The sequence below is a fragment of the Salmo salar genome, chromosome ssa01 (assembly GCF_905237065.1).
Source record: "Salmo salar chromosome ssa01, Ssal_v3.1, whole genome shotgun sequence".
Taxonomy (NCBI): Eukaryota; Metazoa; Chordata; class Actinopteri; order Salmoniformes; family Salmonidae; genus Salmo; species Salmo salar.
This window is the reverse complement of record NC_059442.1, coordinates 41493995-41511981: the sequence shown is the minus strand read 5'-3', so window position 1 is coordinate 41511981 and position 17987 is coordinate 41493995. Positions and strand designations below refer to the sequence as shown.

Genomic DNA, 17987 nt, shown 5'->3' with positions numbered 1-17987 from the left:
TGTACAGTGAAATGTGTTGCTTTATAGGGTCTGTCATAGCAGTAGAGCACCCCTGGAGCAAATTAAGGTTAAGTGCCTTGTTCAAGGGCACATCAACCTTGTCGGCTGGGTTACTAGTCCAACACTAACAGCTAGGCTGCCTTCTTCCACCCATTCACAAAATAAGCAAATTAATCAAAGTCGGCAGGACAAGCACGAGATAGTGAGATCCTATTGGCGCGTTCTTGCATATATTTGCGTTTTTCCGTTATGGAACATCTACTCTGAAATGCGCATCTGAACAACGCACTTTTTAGAAACTTTGGTAAAAGGTCAAGGCTACATAACTTAATCTACTCTGTTCGTAACATATTCTAGTTTTGGGAACAGAAAACTGTATTGAGATCAAATGTTTCATCGATGAGTAAATTAGCACTACCGGCCCCTGAGCTTTCTGTAGAAACGGCCGGTGAATCATCTGGCTCATTATTCTCGTTTTGTTAATATCTCTGGTTGTAGTTTGTCTGCACTACAAATCCCAGAATTCAGTGTTAGCAGTCGGTAACTAGTAACAACCCTGAAGGCTTACTAGTCAATCATCTGTAGTGTAGCAAAATATATATACAAAAAGTTGTACATGTTTAGCTAGTTGACTGAAACTAAACATAAATTACAGTGGCAACGACTCTGCAAAATTGCTAGCTCTGTAGGGCGACAAACTATGGAGATGAATCGACCTTCAATCAAGGTAAATATCGTGCTGGCTTGCATAGCGGTTTGATTTTGGCTAGCTTAGTTTGGGACACAACATCGCGAGTCTGTGTAGCAGGATTTATGTTAGGAAAATGTGGCGCATGACATTTGACCGGCAACATTTTAATTTACCGGACCCATATGAATCAGGTTCATAACCTGATTAGGGCGTCCACATCGGCCCACAGTTCTCAGAATGACAGAACATACATGTACAGAATGTAACGAAGTGCGGTCCTTCTTACCAAATTCTGATGTGCACTTTGAACATGTTGGAATAACTGTCGACATTTACTTTTCCTCAGCCAACAAGGTGAGTAAGTTAATGAACAGCAAAATCACTATCCTATGTGAATCTACTATAGTAGAAAAGTTTAGGCTACCTATTATATTGGTCAACTTGACGAGAAAGACAGTCTATTCCAGAGTCTGGACATTTGTGGGAAAATAGATCCCAAATTCATACAAACAGTAGGCCTTGCCCTACGCTAAATAAAACAAAAACGTTCAAAAACAATGAGTCAGATGCAACCGATCAGAACATTTAGCTTAAAGTTGATCAACTATTATTTCTTATGATTATAAGCGCAGTAGGCTACGCGGGAATGTTCGTTCCATAATGCAATTGGCGGGGAAAACACCATTGTCGAGAGGGCACTGCACATTCAAGCGGTTTCATGTGACAGATTAAAATATCCGTTAGAAATGTAGAAAGAGGAGATCTAATAGGCTAATTTGAAGCAGGGTAAGACGTGCTTCGTAATATCTATTAAAACGTTCAGGTTTTAAACAGTTAAGTATGTTTTCAAAATACATGATACATGTTCAAAATACATGTTTTGAAAAAAAGAGCCTCCAGCTCGTTGCGAAGTGATGTTTGACGCGCTGATGAAGCCTGCCTGGGAGCTCGGGCCTGTAGAGCACCGACTTTACGACCTGAAGATCACTGACGTCATGAAATGACCTCATATTTTTCTGAGTTCCCAGTTGTCTTGAAAGGACAGCAAGATGCTGCAGCAGTAGCTCTTGCACAGTCTGACATATTTTCCTCTCAATGGCTCTGTATGCTGTATGCTGTATGTGTGTGATAAAAAAGATACATAAGGAATATAGTGTACACATGCACCAATTTAATTCCACAAAATTATGCAAATTAAGCATGATCAGTCAATTGTATGTACATAGACTGGTGAATCCATCAATGAATAGGCTAAAAAGCCAGTAGGCAAATTTTGAAATGGGATTTTTCTTTTCGACAATTGTATGGTGCCAATTTTATTTATTGGCTTTTCAATTTTTTTATCAGAAGAAAGCCTGTTATTACTGGCTAACGGAAGCCCTCTGTGTAGGTACAGACTCCCAATGTGTCTTAAAACCTAGATTTTGGCATGTGAAAGCACATTTCCTTCTGTAGCTAACTAATAATGAATGACACAAATTACATTTCCTAATCTTTTGTGTAGGGGACCCAGATGATATTCATCATAACCATTTTGTTAGTCAGGGTGCAGTTTGGAACCACCATATCAGGTAAGCTGATCAAATTGTGTCAAAGAAAGTAGCTAGTTTTAAACGGACAATCTACTCAAAAATAAGTTTGTCAGATGTCCTCAGCCCTCAAAATAAGTATAATGAGGGGATCAGTCCATGTCTTACCAGGCATGGTGTGTGCTAAGAATTTATTTGGACAGTGAGGCTAAAATGTTTAATTTTGCTCTATAGTATACTCAAGCATTTTGGATTCGAGATCACATGTTCCATATGAGGAGACAGTAAATAATGTCACCTTTTTTATTTTTTTCATACATATGTTTTACCCTTTAGAAATGAAAGCACTTTATGTATTTGGTCCCATAGGGATGTGCTCCGATACAATACAGCGATGATAGGTTTGTTTGAAACAATTTGGTTTGATTAGAGAACGAATTGTTGTGATACGTTGGGCCTCTGAGCTGACTTCTGTGTGTAAATTATGTATGTCTATGGTGTATGTACTATGTAGGCACCTGTGCAGAGCCATAAGGGAGACTAGGCATCTACCACCCCACTACTACTATCAAATTAGGGGGAGGGGGGCAATGTAGCCTATGTTTTTTTTGTCCCCCCCACTTTGGTTCTGAAATCACCATCACCCACTAATTAACTTGTAATTTTTGCAATTTACTGTGAGGGGGGAAAAGTATTTGATCCCCTGCTGATTTTGTACATTTGCCCACTGACAAAGAAATTATCAGTCTATAATTTTAATGGTAGGTTTATTTGAACAGTGAGAGACAGAATAACAACAACAAAAAATCCAGAAAAGCGCATGTCAAAAATGTCATAAATTGATTTGCATTTTAATGAGGGAAATAATCAGGCTGCAGGAAACCTTTCCAGTTGAAAGAGAGCCCATTGCCTTGAGGAGAAGCAGAAGCGGGAAAAAGCAGATAAGTACACTAGGCTACATACAGTGATGCCCAAGACCATCGTATAGTAAGTTGAGACAATATTCCTACCCCCAACACAATCTAGACTCTATTGTCCCCAAGTAACTGTTCCCCTCTAGGAAGTAATGATAGAATTAGCCGATGCCAATTAGATACATGGACACTGAAAATACAATATAAAAGAGGTAATATAGTATGTACACTACCAGTCTAAAGTTTTTGAATAATAGGGAAGACATCAAAACTATGAAATGACACATGGAATCATGTAGTAACCAAAAAGTGTTAAACAAATCAAAATATATTTTATATTTGAGATTCTTCAAATAGCACCCATTTGCCTTGATGACTGCCAAGAGTGTTCAAAGCTATCGCTCAACCAGCTTCATGAGGTAGTCACCTGGAATGCATTTCAATTAACAGGTGTGCCTTCTTGAAAGTTCATTTGTGGAATTTCTTTCCTTAATGCGTTTGAGCCAATCAGTTGTGTTGTGACAAGGTAGGGGTTATACAGAAGATAGCCCTGTTTGGTAAAAGACCAAGTCCATATTATGGCAAGAACAGCTCAAATAAGCAAAGAGAAATGACAGTCCATCACTTGTACATCCATTGTAAAATTAATAAGAGTTCTGGACAGATAGGAAAGGAAGTCAAATTATTGTGTGTACTGTGATTCAATGGTGGTTATTGGTGATAATGGAGAGGGACTATATCCAGGGGATTGGGATGGGGTGATTGGAAGGGCATCAGACACTTCTCTGAGGTGTGCTTGAGTCCTCCACCCATCCCATTTCAGTCTCTTGGAAGGCCCACTCACCCCAAGTAGACCCTAACCAGCCAATATACTTACATTTACCTTATAATACAAACCAACCACAGTACTTATGTGGTAGTCTTTCTTAAAATGTACAGTATGTACAATGTATGTACAATGTACGTACAGTGCATTCGGAAAGTATTCAGAACCCTTGACTTTTAACATTTTGTTACGTTACAGCCTTGTTCTAAAATTGATTAAATTTGTTTCCATCATTAATCTACACACAATACCCCATAATGACAAAGCAAAAACGGGTATCGCATATAAAAAAAAAAATCTAATATCACAGTTACATAATTATTCAGCCTGACAGAGCTGACAGAGCTTGAGAGGCTCTGCAGAGACGAATGGGAGAAACTCCCCAAATACAGGTGTGCCAAGCTTGTAGCGTCATACCCAAGAAGACTCGAGGCTGTAATCGCCGCCAAAGGTGCTTCAACAAAGTACTGAGTAAAGGGTCTGAATACATATGTAAATGTTATATTAGAATTTTTTATTTGCGATACCTGTTTTTGCTTTGTCATTATGGGGTATTGTGTGTAGATTGATGAGGGAAAAAAAACTATTTTATCCATTTTAGAATAAGGCTGTAACTTACAAAATGTGAAGTGGTCTGAATACTTTCCGAATCCACTGTAAAGATAACTTTATTCCGTTACTTAACAATATGAAAGCAGATTTAATTAAATAGAATCATCTTCCCATAAATCTTACAGGTAGAATAAACCTCTTCAGATTGGCATGGCTCCCAACGTTTTTGTATTTATTTTCAGTAATACCGATTTGTTCTTAACTAAGACAAAATAATTCATAATTGACTTTTTTCTGCACAACATACAGTACCAGTCAAAAGTTTGGACACACCTACTCATTCCAGGGTTTTTCATAATTTTTACTATTTTCTACATTGTAGAATAATAGTGAAGACATAAAAACTATGAAATAACACACACGGAATTATGTAGTAACCAAAAAAGTGTTAAACAAATCAAAATATATTTTATATTTGAGATTCTTCAAAGTAGCCATATGTCCTTTGCTCACTCTGACAGCTTTGCACACAATTAATGCCTTCTTGGAATGTTATAAAGTCCAAATGTTATGGGTGGAGTTGGAAAGATGGCTGTCAGAAGTATTACGATGTAAATGTACTTTTAATTTGTCTGTCTATATATTTCAAGACATGGCATATGAGGGTGCAGTGAGATACCCGATGGGTTGGACAATACATTTCTTATCAGTCATTTGCAGCTGACTTGCCTAGTTAAATAAAGGTTCAATAAAAAACGTCATAAAAAAATGTATCCTTAAAAACTGGAAATCAACCAATCCTCCGTTGTTCACGCAATGGAAAGGTCAAATGCTTTACTATCTAAAAATGTAAAGTGAGTGGGCGACGGAGAGAAACAACATCGTGCAGTTTGACGCCATGTGGCAGAAAGTGATACGAGCGCTGGAGATAGGGGTGAGGGTTAGTGGGTATGGGCAGTGATGTAGTTGATGTTTGTATGATGATGTCATTTGTGTATGTTTTGTATTGTTGATAAAATATCAAAATCATGTAAAAAAAAAAAATGACAAAGTAGGCTATAGAGCATTCTCTCACTGCTCTAGAATGTATCTCTTCCATGTTTGGCCTTGGGAGGTGGTACCATTTGGAGGTATTTCCGCGGGTTGGACTCAAAATCAACTTCATACCCTCGTCATGATTACGGAATGTTATTCGCTCTCCTTAGGGTCGGCAGAAAGAAAGAGGATGTTTCCTTTTTTCAGAGGTTTAGTATTTTCAACCTAACTTCTGTTTCACCTGAAAAACGGATGTGGGGACTACGCTCAGGCGTCTTTTTACGCCTGTTACATTAAGTTACGGATTATTGTGGATAATCATGAATGAATTATGAATAATGATGAGTGAGAAAATGCTACCCTCCCCTATTTTTGCTAATGGTGAGAGGTTAGCATGTCTTGGATAATCTTTCTGCACACAGAATCTGCCCACAGGACTTTATCATTCATCATTGTTCATGATTCATTAATGGTTATCCGTTATCCCTAATCAAGATAGCATCCACATTAATTTAGAAGTATTCAGAACATATTATTTTCTTATTTACAATAAAAGGCACAATAAATTGTTTACCATTAATTTCTATTGGGCACAACATAATCTGAAAGACAACCAAAACAAACTGCAAATGCATCCAACGAGTTTGTAGTCCACAAGCTTGATGTAGTTATTTCTAAACGGTAAAAGATTTGTATGAAAATAACCTCAAATAAAAGGTGACATTCTGTATTGTCACCTCATATTGTTTTAAAACAACTTAAATCCAAAATGCTGGAGTATAGAGACAAATGAAACGTTTTAGCTTCACTGTCCAAATAAATATGTAGTGGCGTGTACATATGCATCAATCCCAAATGAATGGAAAAGATAGGCACCATTTAATTCCACCAATTTTGATGATGCATAGGGCTGTTATTTGCTTTGGATGTGAACAGATTACTGTTTTACTAGCTGGCAGACTTCTTTTGATTTATTCTTTACATGACGTTGATGTACTAAGACACAGATGAACCAGATGACCCAGAGCAACAGAAACTATTTCAGTGTGTGTCAGGAAATATGGATAGCAAAAGGGTTCGACTGTACCTCGGCCTGGACAATCTGGTACGTTGCTCCAGCAGCTCTCATCAAACATCTGGCGCCCCCTTGTGTTGCCTGGAACAAATGCTGGGTCCCAGAATAATGATGAATCATTTTAGGGCCAGTTTCCGTGACCCAGATAAAGCCTCATTCTAGATTAAAAACCATGTTCAATGGAAAACATACAAAGTAACTTTTCAAGAGTAAAAACGAACCATTGTAATTTGTCCGTCCTTGTGATTGCCGTTCTATCTCATTTATTCCAGGTGGTGGATTGCATGCTACGGAAGAAACCAGGCGTCTCAGCTAGACAGTATCAGAACCAACTGAAGCTCTACACATCATCTGGTCTCCTGCCCACCATGGCCATCTATAACAGCACTAACTCAGCCACCTTCCCCTTTAAATTAATTTTGGTGAGATGGGCTAAGATTAAGATGAACAAAATCAATGGTCTCAGTAATTACTTGAATTCAATGACTTTCTACTTCTATTTGTTTCTCTTATGTGTATTGTGTGCTTTCCCTCTGCTTGTTAGAATGCATCCACCTGGAGAGTGAACGTCCCCAGATACAACATTACTATCAACACAGGTGTCATTATTTCTCATTAATGAGCCGATCTATTAGCCTGGGTACCAGTCTTTTTAGCTAACATTCCACTCCGTGCCACTCCTGTCATTCGCCTAAGAGACTGACCTTTGGGCAATCTCAACGGTTAATATGCAGCTGGATTTCCAGCAGAGTTGCTCATTGGTTGTTGGAAATAACATATTATATATATATTATATCATATTTTCCATGACAGCATGTGGAGCCTCAAATAGAATTACAATTACAACAAAGTACAAAAAAATAAACATTTAGCTTTTATACTTTTCTAGCGGAAAGCTAAGATGTTTTGTGATTGTAATTGCAGTATGTATTTAGTTTTAGAATTTAGAAGTGAGCTAGAAACTTTTGACAGACTGCTTTTCATCTGGACAACAAAAACTCTTGCTTAGCAACCAGACACCAAAAGTGAAAGAGTTCCAAAATGTGCTTTAAAAAAACGATTTCCAATATTTGCATAACCTTTGATTTGAGGATAGCTATGACTGGATCAAATCCTCTGATCTTAAAAAAAAAAAAATGCACCTTTATTTAACCAGGTAGGCCAGTTGAGAACAAGTTCTCATTTACAACTGCGACCTGGCCAAGATAAAGCAAATCAGTGCGACAAAAACAACAACACAGAGTTACACATAGGTTTAACAAACGTTCAGTCAATAACACAATAGAAAAATCTATGTACAGTGTGTGCAAATGTAGTAAGATTAGAGAGGTATGGCAATAAATAGGCCATAGAGGCAAAATAATTACAATTTAGCATTAACACTGAAGTGATAGATGTGCAAGTAGAGAGAGGGAGATATTGTTATTTATTTTGCAAAAGAGCAAAATAAATAACAATATGGGGATGAGGTAGTTGGGTGTGCTATTTACAGATGGGCTGTGTACAGGTACAGTGATCGGTAAGCTGCTCTGACAGCTGATGCTTAGAGAGGGAGATATAAGTCTCCAGCTTCAGTGATTTTTGAAATTCGTTCCAGTCATTGGCAGCAGAGAACTGGAAGGAAAGGCAGCCAAAGCAGGTGTTGGCTTTGGGGATGACCAGTGAAATATACCTGCTGGAGCGTGTACTACGGGTGGGTGTTGCTATGGTGACCAGTGAGCTGAGATAAGGCAGGACTTTACCTAGCAAAGACTTATAGACGACCTGGAGCCAGTGGGTGTGGCGACGAATATGTAGCGAGGGCCAGACAACGAGAGCATACAGGTCGCAGTGGTGGGTAGTATATGGGGCTTTGGTGACAAAATGGATGGCATGTGATAGACTACATCCAATTTGCTTAGTAGAGTGTTGGAGGCTATTTTGTAAATGACATCGCCGAAGTCGAGGATCTGTAGGATAGTCAGTTTTACGAGGGTATGTTTGGCAGCATGAGTACGTTTGTTTAGCAGCATTTGGCTTTGTTGTGAAATAGGAAGCCATTTCTAGATTTAATTTTTGATTGGAGATGCTTAATGTGAGTCTGGAAGGAGAGTTTACAGTCTAACCAGACACCTAGGTATTTGTAGTTGTCCACATATTCTAAGTCAGAACCATCCAGAGTAGTGATGCTAGTCGGGCGGGCGGATGCGGGCAGCAATCGGTTGAAGGACATGCATTTAGTTTTACTAGCATTTAAGAGCAGTTGGAGGCCACGGAAGGAGTGTTTTATGGCATTGAAGCTCGTTTGGAGGTTTGTTAACAGTGTCCAAAGAAGGGCCAGATGTATACAGAATGGTGTCGTTTGCGTAGAGGTGGATCAGAGAATCACCAGCAGCAAGAGCGACATCAGTGATATATACAGAGAAAAGAGTCGGCCCGAGCTGAAGCTGGCTGGTGTCCGAGTTAAGGGTGAAGACCGCAGCAGTGGCTAACTGACTACTAGCTAGTTGCTAGTTATCTGGCTAGCTTCTGATTGGGGTTCAGGTTCTAAAGTATAAAAAATAGCAGATCCGTACCACATTGGGTGAGGCGGGTTGCAGGAAAGTATATTCAGTTCCTAGATGGAAAGTGAAATTAAAATATATACGAAATGTATATGAAAAAAAACGAAGACTATTTACACGGGACAAGACAAACACACCTCCGACTGCTACGCCATCTTGGATCCTGATAGGTGATCTCAAGCTAATTAATGATAGAATGGCCTTTCTTCAATCTTCAAATATGAAAAGTCTCTTTGGCAAATGACAGGAGTGGCAAGGAGTGGAATATTAGTTAAAAAGACTGGTACCCAGGCTACCCAGCTATTACTTGAAGACCAAGGCTACTTGAAATATTGAAGTACTACTACAATATCTACTTGCAGCAGCCCATCACAGGCTTGATTGGCCTATTTAAACCTCTATCCTCTCCCTCTCTGCCCTCTTTCTTTGTCTCTCCTCTCTCCCCCCCTTCATTCCCCTAGTGGCAGCACCTGTGGATGAGTGGTATGTGGAGTTCAGTATGTTCTATGCCTTCTCTATGTTCAGCAGCAAGGGATCCATCCTGGACACACTGAAGGGAACACTACTGGACGTGGCCAGAGGTTGGACTAGGGGACGGAAGGGCCTATTGTGATTCTGTGACAAAGCACTGGGTGTTTTGAATTTTGATATTTTTGCCAATGACTAAAGAAAATAGTGTACTCTGATTAATTGCGGTGCCGGTTTACCTCTAGGTGGCAATCTTTTCTTTATGATTATAACGCCGGATAGCTGGGAGGAGATGGGGTTTTCCACAATGATAATATGGTTAAAGGCGTTGATAGTATTTCCTATATTATCTATCTAGCCCCTATTAACATTTTACATTATGTTATATTATATTCAGCAGACGCTTTTATCCAGTTAGTAAGTCAGTTAGACTTACATTAAAGGAGCATTCTGGGGCCTCCCAAGTGGCGCAGCAGTCTAAGGCAGTGCATGAGGCATCACTACAGACCCAGGTTTGATACCAGGCTGTGTCACAGCTGGCCTTGACTGGGAGACGCATGAGGCGGCACACAATTGGCCCTGCCTTGTGTGGGTTAGGGGAGGGTTTGGCCGGCTGGGATTTCCTTGTCCTTTCGCGCTCTAGCGACTCCTTGTGGCGAGCCCGGTGCCTGCAAGCTGACGGCGGTCGCCACCTTGATGGTGTTTCCTCCAACACATTGGTGTGGCTAGCTTCCGGGTAAAGCGAGCAGTTTGTCAAGAAGCAGTGTGGCTTGGCAGGGTCGTGTTTCGGAGGACACATGGCTCTTGACCATCGCTTCTCCCGAGTTCATAGGGGAGTTGCAGCGATGGGACAAGACTGTACCAATTGGGGGGTAAAAGTAAAAAAATAAAAAGGTACAATCTGCAGTTGATACATCCATTTTTAGACTTACAAATTAATGATATATATACCCATTGATTCTTGAAGAATATAACTTACAAATGCCTCATGTGCTTAGTTCAACTGTCAAAGCCCATCAGAACCCAAATTATAAGCTTGTTTTACTCAAATGTGTAAACATTGTATAGCCTTAAAACATGCTTAAAACTACAATGTTGATATCTTTGATGGGCAGTCCTTGTATACATAGCTCTCTATGAATTTGAGAGTGGTTACATTTCTCCAGGCCTATCCCTCAGCTTTTTATTGTTTCAACTAATGATTGCCCTTTTAAGGTTGTATCTTAGCAGTATGAGTGTGAATTTCAATAAGTTTGTCAGAAATGCATTGGCCGTGGCATCTCTCTCTTAGAGCCCATCCTGCAGTGGACGATAGGGGAGGAGTTGTCGTCTCGTATCATTGAACCACATCTCCACCGGGTCCTGAAACTACAGGTCAGCCAGAGTCCCTGTGCCGGTGATGTGGCTGTGCTGGCACCTGTCTTCGCTCCAGGAGGACACACAGGTGAGGAAGACATACTGTATACACACACACACAAACCTGTTATGACAAACAGAACATACTTTAACTATAGGTAACTGTAACTGCAGACAAACAGGCCATTTATGTGCCCTGTGTATACACTCACCAGACAGTTCATTAGGTGCACCCTAGTACCGGTTCGGACCCACCTTTGCCTTCAGAACAGCCTGAATTCTTCAGGCATTCTACAAGGCGTCAGAAACGTTCCACAGGGATGTTGGTCCAGCCTGACGCGATGGCATCACGTAGTTGCTGCAGATTGGACTGCGGTACATTCATGCTGCTAACAGCCTGTTCCATCTCATCCCAAAGATGCTCTATTCAGTTGAGGTCTGGGGACTGCGAAGGCCACTCAAGTAAACTGAAGTCGCTGTCAATGTTCCAGGCAATGTTTTTCCACTCCTCATTGTCCAGTGTTGGTAATCGCGTGCCCACTGGAGCCGCTTCTTCTTGTTTTTAGCTGACAAGAGTGGAACACAGTGTGTTCGTCTACTGCAATAGCCCATCCGTGACAAGGATTGACGAGTTGTGCCTTCCGAGATGCTGTTCTGCACACCACTGTTGTACTGAGCCGTTATTTGTCTGTTTGTGGCCCGCCTGTTAGCTTGCACGATTCTCGCCATTCTCGTTTGACCTCTCTCATCAACAAGCTGTTTTCGCCCACAGTACTGCCGCTGACTTGATGTTTACCAAGTCTTGGTAAAGCCTAGACACTGTCGTGCGTGAAAAGCCCAGGAGGGTGGCCGTTTCTGAGATACTGGACCCAGCTCGCCTGGCACCGACGATCATACCACGCTCAAAGTCACTTAGGTCACTCGTTTTTCCCATTCAACATTCAATCGAACAGTAACTGAATGCCTCTGCCTGTCTGCCTGGCCACTGATCCATTTTTGGGAACCTAATAAACTGTCCTGTAAGTGTATGTCTGCATGCTTGTGCGCAGGGGTGGAATTAGAAAAAAATCACTGTAACATCACAGGCAGGTAATTTAGCTTAAAAGCAAATTGCACTTGTTAAAACTAGTTTCACATTGGGATCTCAGTTCTCAAGCATTCCAATTCAATTCTACCCCTGCTTGTGCTCATTCATAGGACTTTGTCAGTGATCATTACTGAGGCCTTCTGTCCTCTCTCATTGTAACTGCAGGGGTGATTCTCAGTGTCACCAGATCTGCCTTCACCGCTCAGGCACGATGGTTCAACGCCACGAGATCACTATGTAGCTTGATCAATGAAGGTAGAGCATCTTATCTATCACGTTGCAGCTTTGATATATACTGTATTGCTTAGAATTGTGTTTCAACATCCCTTATTCTGCTGTTTGATACACAACGATACAGTGAGTGAGTGTGTTGTACGGTAGTTTTCAGTGCATTGTCTTTAGCCGGTTCTGTATTATTTGTTTATTAATGACTAATACCATTTTCACACACCCGAGGTGAGCCGAGCTGAGAGATCGCGTAAAAATGCCTTAATGGCTGTCCTCATTGTCGTCTACAGTGTGTGTGTCTGGCTGCTGACCAGTCTCTTGATGTTCCACAGTGTCTGTGTCTGGCTGTGCAGGGATGTAACTTTTACTGACTTACTGATCCTCCACAGTGTGTGTGCGCGTGTTTGTGTGTGTGTGTGTAACTGACCTGCTATCTCCACAGCGTGTGTATCTGGCTGTGTGGGGATCTCCATCGTGGACCTGAAGCTGACCAACTGTCACCTGTTCCTGCTGACCAACCGGGGGCTCTTCATCAGCCAGGATCTTCTTTCCCCTGTCACAGGCACTCTCAATGTACTACACACACACACACACACACACACACACACTCATTTGCACCATTAAAGATGGCACCGGGGGGGTAGCTACTGTTTTATGGGATCTTAACCAACTGTGCTATTTTGTTCGTTTTTTTTGCATTTTTTGGAACTTATTTTGTACATAAGAGACAGTAGCAGCAACATTATGACTGAAAAGAGCTTCTGGGAATCAGAACAGCGATTACTCACCTTGAACTGGACGAAGAATTTCTCTTTAATGAGTCGGACGAGAGGGATTTACTCCAAACACCCGAACAGGCCCTCATCCCCGTCATTAGCAGGAGAAAAAGACGGAAGAGGTATTGCGGAAAGAGATCGGAGTGCCTTGTGAAGATTCGCCGACGAGTGGCCAATCTGCCTTTGCCATCCGTACTGTTGGCTAACGTACAATCGCTGAATAATAAATTGGACGAACTAAAAGCACATATATCCTTCCAACGGGACATTAAAAACTGAACGATGACAAGAATAACATACAGCTGGTGGGTTATACACGGCATCAACAGGATAGAACATAAGTCTCTGGTAAGACAAGGGGTGGCGGTCAATGTATATTTGTAAACAACAGCTGGTGCTCGATATCTAAGGAAGTCTCAAGGTTTTGCTCGCATGAGGTAGAGTATCTCATGATAAGCTGTAGACCACTCTATCTACCTAGAGAGTTTTCATCTGTATTTTTTTGTAGCTGTCTACATACCCCCACAGACCGATGCTGGCACTAAGACAGACTCAATGAGCTGTATACCGCTGTAAGCAAACAGGAAAACGCTCAACCAGAGGCGGTGCTCCTAGTGGCCGAAGACTAATGCAGGGAAACTTAAATCAGTTTTACCTCATTTCTACCAGCATGTTAAATGTGCAACCAGAAGGATAAAAACTCTAGACCACCTTTACTCCACACACAGAGACACGTACAAAGCTCTCCCTCGCCCTCCATTTGGCAAATGTGACCATAATTCTATCCTCCTGATTCCTGCTTACAAGCAAATATTAAAGCAGGAAGCACCAGTGGTCAGATGAAGCAGATGCTAAGCTACAGGACTGTTTTGCTAGCACAGACTGGAATATGTTCTGGCTTCATCAATAAGTGCATCGATGACGTCGTCCCCACAGTGACTGTACGTACATACCCCAACCAGAAGCCATAGATTACAGGCAATATCTGCACAGAGCTAAAGGGTAGAGCTACCGCTTTCAAGGAGCGGCACTCTAACTCGGAAGCCTATAAGAAATCCCGCTATGCCCCCGACGAACCATCAAACAGGCAAAGTGTCAATACAGGGACTAAGATCGAATCGTACTACACCGGCTCCGATGCTTGTCGGATGTGGCAGGGCTTGCAAACTATTACAGACTACAAAGGGAAGCACAGCTGAGAGCTGCCCACTGACACGAGCCTACCAGACGAGCTAAATTACTTCTATGCTCGCTTCGAGGCATGTAACACTGAAACATGCATGAGAGCATCAGCTGTTCCGGACAACTGTGTGATCACGCTCTCCGCAGCCGATTAAGACCTTTTAACATGTCAACATTCACAATGCCGCAGGGCCAGACGGATTACCAGGACGTGTACTCAGAGCATGCGCGGACCAACTGGCAAGTGTCTTCACTGCCATTTTCAACCTCTCCCTATCTGAGTCTGTAATACCAACATGTTTCAAGCAGACCAACATAGTCCCTGTGCCCAAGGACACTAAAGTAACCTGCCAAAATGACTACCGTCACGTAGCACTCACGTCTGTAGCCATGAAGTGCTTTGAAAGGCTGGTCATGGCTCACATCAACACCATTATCCCAGAAACCCTTGACCCACTCCAATTTGCATACCGCCCCAACAGATCAAGCTAAGGACTAAACACATCCCTCTGCAACTGGATCCTGGAATTCCTGATGGGCCGCCCCCAGGTGGTAAGGGTAGGTAACAACACATCCGCCACGCTGATCCTCAACACAGGGGCCCCTCAGGGTTGCGTGCTCAGTCCTCTCCTGTACTCCCTGTTCACTCATGACTGCACGGCCAGGCATGACTCCAACACCATCATTAAGTTTGCCGATGACACAACAGTGGTAGGCCTGATCACCAACAATGATGAGACAGCATATAGGGAGGAGGTCAGAGACCTGGCCGTGTGGTGCCAGGACAACAACCTCTCCCTCAACGTGATCAAGACTAAGGAGATGATTGTGGACTATAGAAAAAGAAGGACTGAGCACGCCCCCATTCTCATCGACGGGGCTGCAGTAGCGCAGGGTGAGAGCTTCAAGTTCCTTGGTGTCCACATCAAATCATATTTATTTATATAGCCCTTCTTACATCAGCTGATATCTCAAAGTGCTGTACAGAAACCTAGCCTAAAACCCCAAACAGCCAGCAATGCAGGTGTAGAAACACGGTCGCTAGGGAAAACTCCCTAGAAAGGCCTAGAGAGGAAACCAGGCTATGAGGGGTGGCCAGTCCTCTTCTGGCTGTGCCGGGTGGAGATTATAACAGAACATGGCCAAGATGTTCAAATGTTCATAAATGACCAGCATGGTCAAATAATAATAATCACAGTCGTTGTCAAGGGTGCAACCTCAGGAGTGTCAGTTGTCAGTTGGCTTTTCATAGCCGATCATTGAGAGTATCTCTACCGCTCTTGCTGTTTCTAGAGAGTTGAAAACTGCAGGTCTGGGACAGGTAGCACGTCCGGTGAACAGGTCAGGGTTCCATAGCCGCAGGCAGAACAGTTGAAGCTAGAGCATCAGCACGGCTAGGTGGCCTTGGGACAGCAAGGAGTCATCATGCCAGGTAGTCCTGAGGCATGGTCCTAGGGCTCAGGTCCTCCGAGAGAGAAAGAAAGAGAGAATTAGAGAGAGCATACTTAAATTCACACAGGACACTGGATAAGACAGGAGAAATACTCCAGATATAACAGACTGACCCTAGCCTCCCCACACATAAACTACTGCAGCATAAATACTGGAGGCTGAGACAGGAGGGGTCAGGAGACACTGTGGCCCCATCCGATGATACCCCCGGACAGGGCCAAACAGGCAGGAAAAACCCCACCCACTTTGCCAAAACCCCACACCACTAGAGGGATATCTTCATCCACCAACTTACCATCCTGAGACAAGGCCGAGTATAGCCCACAAAGATCTCCGCCACAGCACAACCCAAGGGGGGGCGCCAACCCAGACAGGAAAACCACGTCAGTGACTCAACCCACTCAAGTGACGCACCCCTCATAGGGTCGGCATGGAAGAGCACCAGTAAGCCAGTGACTCAGCCCCTGTAATAGGGATAGAGGCAGAGCAACCCAGTGGAGAGAGGGGAAAAGAACAGGCAGAGACAGCAAGGGCGGTTCGTTGCTGTCACGACTTCCTCCGAAGTCGGTCCCTCTCCTTGTTCGGGGCGTTGTTCTGCGGTCGACGTCACCGGTCTTCTAGCCATCGCCGATCCACCTTTCATTTTCCATTTGTCTTGTCTTGTCTTCCCACACACCTGGTTTCAATTCCATCAATTACATGTTGTGTATTTAACCCTCTTCCCCCCATGTCCTTGTCCGGTATTGTTTTTTGTAAGTGCTTGTGCACGTTATGTCTGGTGTGCGTCAGGTTATGTACCCATTTATTGATTGTTCTGTTTTCCAGTGGGTTTTTATTCTTAAACTGCGCCGTTGGAAACACAGTTTTTTGCTCTCCTGCGTCTGACTTCTCTGCCGTCAGTAGGCACCCCTTACAGTTGCTCCAGTGCCTTTCCGTTCACCTTCACACTCCTGGGCCAGACTACACTCAATCACAGGACCTACGGAAGAGATGAGTCTTCAATAAACTAACATGGTCCAAGCACACCAAAGACTGTCGTGAGGAGAGCACGGCTAAACCTATTCCCCCTCAGGAGACATGGGTCCTCAGATCCTCAAAAGGTTCTACAGCTGCACCATCGAGAGCATCTTGACTGGTTGCGTCACTGCCTGGTATGGCAACTGCTTGGCCTCTGACCACAAGGCACTACAGAGGGTAGTGCATACGGCCCAGTACATCCCTGGGGCCAAGCTTCCTGCCATCCAAGACCTCTATACCAGGCAGTGGCAGAGGAAGACCCTAGAAATTGTCAGACTCCAGCAACCCTAGTCCTAGACTGTTCTCTCTGCTATTGCACGGCAGGCGGTACCGGAGCACCAAGTCTAGGTCCAAGAGGCTTCTAGACAGCTTCTACCCCCAAGCCATAAGACTACTGAACAGCTAATCAAATGGCTACCCAGACTACTTGCACCCCCCCCCCTTTATGCTGCTCCTACTCTCTGTTATTATCTATGCATAAGTCACTTTAATAACTATTACCTCGACTAACCGGTGCCCCCGCACATTGACTCTGTACCGGTACCCGCTGTATATAGCCTCGCTATGGTTATTTTACTGCTGCTCTTTAAGTATTTGTTTCTTTTATGTCTTATTTTTGTATGTATTTTTCTTAAAACTGCAATGTTGGTTAAGGGCTTGTAAGTAAGCATTTCACTGGCTCTGTTGTATTCGGCGCATGTGACAAATAACATTTTATTTGACTTTGTGCACAGAGCCATTTGATTGGCACGAACCTTCTTTATGGTCCTTACTAGTCAATAAATAGTTTATCTGAACAGTTTGTGTTGTGGTACTGATCTTTGTCTCTGAATATTACAGTTCACCTTGCTGTTCCTCCCTGCACTGGCTCAGGTCTGTAAATATTTCAGTTGTTCAAGCTATTCTCAGATATAGTAGGGGCAGAGTGCCTCCCAAGAAAACAGTTAACAAGTCATTGTGTTTCTCCTTCATAGATGGACTACTCTGCCACCACCTTGTGGTTTTCCTCTCAATGTGTGACAGATCGCATCTATTTCAGTGGTATGGCTTAATCATGACCTCAAATAAATGAACTATATGGATTCATAACATGTTTTTTGTTGTTTTGGAAGACAAGTTTCAAACAGTTTTCTCTCTTGTTTAGATGACACGCTCAGTTTGATTTCCAATGAAGGAGAAGGTGACAACCTGGTAGGTGTGATTGAGGGGGTTTGTTTATAATTTATATTATACAAATGTCTATCCTTGTGTTTCAA

The 17987-nt window shown here is 42.7% G+C and overlaps 1 protein-coding gene across 6 annotated transcripts in view; it reads left to right on the top strand.

The window, feature by feature from the left end:
* Positions 1-512: 512 nt before the first annotated feature.
* LOC106602505 (cation channel sperm-associated protein subunit beta) overlaps positions 513-17987 on the top strand; it is a 42724-nt gene continuing 25249 nt past the window's right edge. For 2 of the 6 annotated variants that reach the window (XM_014195189.2, XM_014195183.2), the window contains exons 1-12: positions 515-727; positions 2196-2262; positions 6549-6652; positions 6895-7044; positions 7167-7221; positions 9627-9746; positions 10925-11077; positions 12242-12331; positions 12747-12877; positions 17572-17604; positions 17706-17772; positions 17876-17922. In XM_014195189.2, coding sequence (XP_014050664.2) covers positions 701-727; positions 2196-2262; positions 6549-6652; positions 6895-7044; positions 7167-7221; positions 9627-9746; positions 10925-11077; positions 12242-12331; positions 12747-12877; positions 17572-17604; positions 17706-17772; positions 17876-17922 — 1044 coding nt within the window. In that variant the 5' untranslated portion in view covers positions 515-700. Of the gene's footprint in view, positions 728-1037; positions 1046-2195; positions 2263-6548; positions 6653-6894; positions 7045-7166; positions 7222-9626; positions 9747-10924; positions 11078-12241; positions 12332-12746; positions 12878-17571; positions 17605-17705; positions 17773-17875; positions 17923-17987 lie in introns of all 6 variants that reach the window. The other 4 variants (XR_006769804.1, XM_014195197.2, XM_045717764.1 and 1 more) reach the window with 4 other exon arrangements.